Source organism: Nannospalax galili, unplaced genomic scaffold, assembly GCF_000622305.1.
Source record: "Nannospalax galili isolate Female #2095 unplaced genomic scaffold, S.galili_v1.0 scaffold2256, whole genome shotgun sequence".
Taxonomy (NCBI): Eukaryota; Metazoa; Chordata; class Mammalia; order Rodentia; family Spalacidae; genus Nannospalax; species Nannospalax galili.
The window spans coordinates 26,547-30,215 of record NW_008337390.1 but is presented as its reverse complement, the minus strand read 5'-3'; the positions used below and the strand labels follow the sequence as shown (position 1 = coordinate 30,215).

The window sequence follows — 3,669 nt, the reverse complement described above, 5'->3', positions numbered from 1 at the left end:
GAGGTAGAGACAGAATGACCCAGAAGGTTAGTTTGCATAGCTTCTTGTCATCCAGGTATGCTCCGTATCTTCAGGAGGAGCTGGAGGAAGCCCGGGATGTGGATGAATTGTGAGTCACGCTGCAGCTGCAGCGCCCTCCCCAACCGCTCAACTCTTCCAAGATGGCTCAATTCCCCAGGTCCTTGAAGTTCCAGGTACTGCTTGAGACTGTCTGCCTTCACCAGGAGATGGCGCCCATACCTCCCGTTCTTACCAGGGCCTTCCCTATTTTATTAAAAGTTGTAAAGCTTAAACATTATCTAAATGTTTGCATTTGAAACGCCATTGTTGCTGTTGCCCTCAACAGCTGGCCTCAGCCCTTCTTCAGCTTGTGTTTCTTCTGTTCCTGCGATGTTTGTAGCTGTGTCTGTGCTGCTCTGGGGGCTCCTGACAGATTGAAATGTGACACTCCAGAGATGGTGCAGCTCAGGTACAGAAGCGTTTTTGCCTGTGGTAGCAATGCCTGGGAAACAGGCTTTCAGAATTCACCTGTAAATAAGTGGTCTATCTCTGGTTCAGTTTTATTTGTGTAGTCAATATATAAAGAGCACCTATTATGTGCCAGTGGTAGCTTACCTAACAAGAGACAAAAATCCCTCTTTGCAGAGCTTACATTCCATTGGGGAAAGAATAAAAACACAGAATATTGCTCAAAGTAGTGACTGCTGAGGAAAATATAGACCAGGATAGGGTTGCTGGGCAGTGATTTTGAAGTAGGTCATTGAGGCAGTTGACTTTAGGACAGAAACACGGAGAGAGCAACATTGTGTTTTTCTGGACAAAGGATGTTCCAGGTTGAGAGAAAAGTACCGCAAAGGGCTTAGAGCACACAGACACCCGGGTGCTGGAAGAACAGCAAGGTGACCAGAGTGGCAAGTGTGGGAGCTGCTCAGAGAGGCCGGTCCTTAGAGCCTTAGAGACCATTAGAGAGCAGGGTGTTGGTGACTTGTACTCTGAACAGTTAAGGACCTGTTCGAAAGCCCACCTAACATGTAGATTACAACTGCAGACAAGTCACATAAACCATACCGATGATGGAGATTGTTTTGTGATCTAGAAGGTAGGAATTAAAAAAAATACTTTTGTTAATTCTTTGAGAATTTCATACATGTGTACAGTGTGTTTTGATTATATTTGTCCTCCCATGTCTCTTCTCCTCCCAGAAGTTAGGAGTTTGAAAGAGGAAGGCTGGCTATGTGTTTTGAGACCAGGGGGATATCATTTTTAGTAGACACAGATATAGGCAAAAATGGGCTTTGGCGAGAAAAGTAGTGCTGGAGATGGACAGCACCACTAGGTGGCACTAGAGCATCGAAGACAAGTCCACACAAGCCTCTAGCATAGCTGGTGTATCCTCAGTGATGCCAGGCTGTGAAGACAGCTCACATCTTCCTGCTTTTGGCCCAGTTCCTTCATGGCTTCTTGGAACTGTGGAAATGTGATGGTTCTGGCATCCTCGGCCCTGGGCAGTCAGAAAGAAATCCGGTAACTGTGGAGCATGAAGGCACTATCTTCCAAGGGCTACTTTCCCTTAGTCCGGCATGGCCCCTTTGCTCCTCTCACTGAATGTCTTGAGGACAGGAAATAGAACAGTGCCAGGCACCTGCCCGGTGTCCCCTAGAAATCTTCCACACAAGAACCCTGCCACAGTCAACCACCTTCACCCCACATCTGGCTCCTTACTTCACTTCGCTGAACACAGTGTCAACATCTGTGGAGGTCACTGTCTTGCTGTCCGTGATGTCACAGTCATTACAGAGTTTGGAAAAGTTCTTGTTGCTCATTTCTGTGCCACTGCTGGATGATTCTTCGAAGACAGCAAACCGATGGAATGTTCTCTCTGCTTCTGAGGCCATGGTCAACCGAGGGGCGCCTCAGGAGGGAGGGAGGATGGGAAGAGAAGGTTGAAGAGTAAGGTGGGTGATAATGTTAAAAAATCAGCATCAGGAGCAATGTCCCTCTTCCCTGCACTCGTCTCCCATCTTCCCCTCCCATCGGACTGCCGCAGCCTGAGTCTCCCCTCCCCAGTACTGTGGGCACTACTGTCAAGCCCGCATGCCCGTGTACTGAATAGTCCCCCTTCCCCACCACTTTCAAGTACTAGGGTGCCTAGCTGGTGTCTGCCCCTTCCCAGCCTTTGTCTGCAGGTGTGTGCAGCTGTGTGGCAGCCAGGAAATGTGGCCACACGGAGTCAAAAGGGTGGAGGCTAAAGCAGAGAAGGAACACTACGATGTCATAGTGCTGTGTGACATCACTTCTGGCTCCAGCTATGCCCTTGACAGGAGAGAGGGGCTTTGGGTCTCTACTTCCTGTCTCCTCTTCTGACATCAGAAGGAGAGGGAATGGTCTGCTGATCTGTTGTCCTGGGAGAGTTCTCAGCAGTGAAATGCACTGAGATGAACGTCTCCAAGTTGTGCAAAGACTGTGGCATCATGGATGGCAAGACAGTGACTGTGCACTGAGCACGGTGCCAGCCTTCTGGCATCTTCAGATGGTCAAGCTCCTCTGTCACTTCAGTTTACCACTCCTATGGGTCCCGGTAAAGCTGTGGTACACTCTGCCCATAAACAGCTGACAGGCGAGAACCCAGGGAAGGGTCTTAGTCAGTTCAGGCTGCTATCACAAAGCAGAACAACAGAAATTTATGACTCACAATTCTGGCCTTTAGGAAGCACCAGGAGTTGTGGTGTTTTGTGAGGCTTCTTTCTGAAAATCCACAGGTGACGCTTTCTTACTGTCCCCTCACATGGTGGGACAGAGGGGCAAACGGGTTCCCTCGAGCCTTTTAAAAAGGCATTAATCTTATTCCTGAAGTCTTATCCTCATATCTTCAAGGAACATCAAGACTCCCCTAAAGCCCTACTTCCTAAATTATCTTCAAGTAGGGAGGTAGGAGTTTAACATGTAAATTTTGGGGTGACCCAATGGCCAGAGCATTTGGGATTAATGAGAACAGACTGGCTTGAGTGGAAGATCGCCCTCCTGTCTCATCTCCAGGTCTAAGTTTACTGACCTGAATGGAGAATCCTGTTGCTTTTGGCAAACTGACCTCAGCAGGAACTTCCAGTACTGGACTCAGTAGGGGAAAAGTGGGGCTCTTGGGCTCTAAGAGATCTGGGTGGGCCAAAGTAAAATGTCTGATGATAGTTCTCAAACTCTGAAAATCTTCCAGATGAGTCTCTGTGCAGTTAAAAAGTATTCTGGACAAGAGCCCTGTAAGATAAGGGAACTTCAGGGACCCTACAACGGAGCAGCTAGATTGGTTCCTGGCATGTCCGTCCTACCTAATCCTTCATTCCTATAAACAGTTTCCTCTTTCCATTCCTGTAATCTTACCCTTACTTAAATATTTTCTGTTCTGCATCTCTATGGATATCTGAGCTTCTGAATAATGCTGTTCTAAGTTGTACTCCACAACCCCATCTCAATTATCCTCTCCCAGTAATGTTCGCACAACAACATTTTCTGTTCATTAGTCCTGCTCAAGAACATATGACGGCCGAGTACAGTGACACATGCCTATAAGGAAGGACTCTGGAGGCTGAAGTAGGAAGACCAAGAGTTCCAGGCCAGCCTCAGGCACATAGCCAGTTTGAGGACAGCCTGGGATACCCGAGACTGGTCTCAAAA

The 3,669-nt window shown here is 48.0% G+C and overlaps 1 protein-coding gene across 1 annotated transcript in view; it reads right to left on the bottom strand.

Annotated features, from left to right (window-relative positions):
• The window catches only part of LOC103733643 (ribonuclease 7-like), a 4,094-nt gene extending 2,199 nt beyond the window's left edge, over positions 1-1,895 (bottom strand). The window contains 2 exon segments of the mRNA XM_029563298.1: positions 119-264; positions 1,723-1,895. Of these exon segments, the coding sequence (XP_029419158.1) occupies positions 119-264; positions 1,723-1,895 (319 nt within the window).
• Between the last annotated feature and the right edge of the window lie 1,774 nt (positions 1,896-3,669).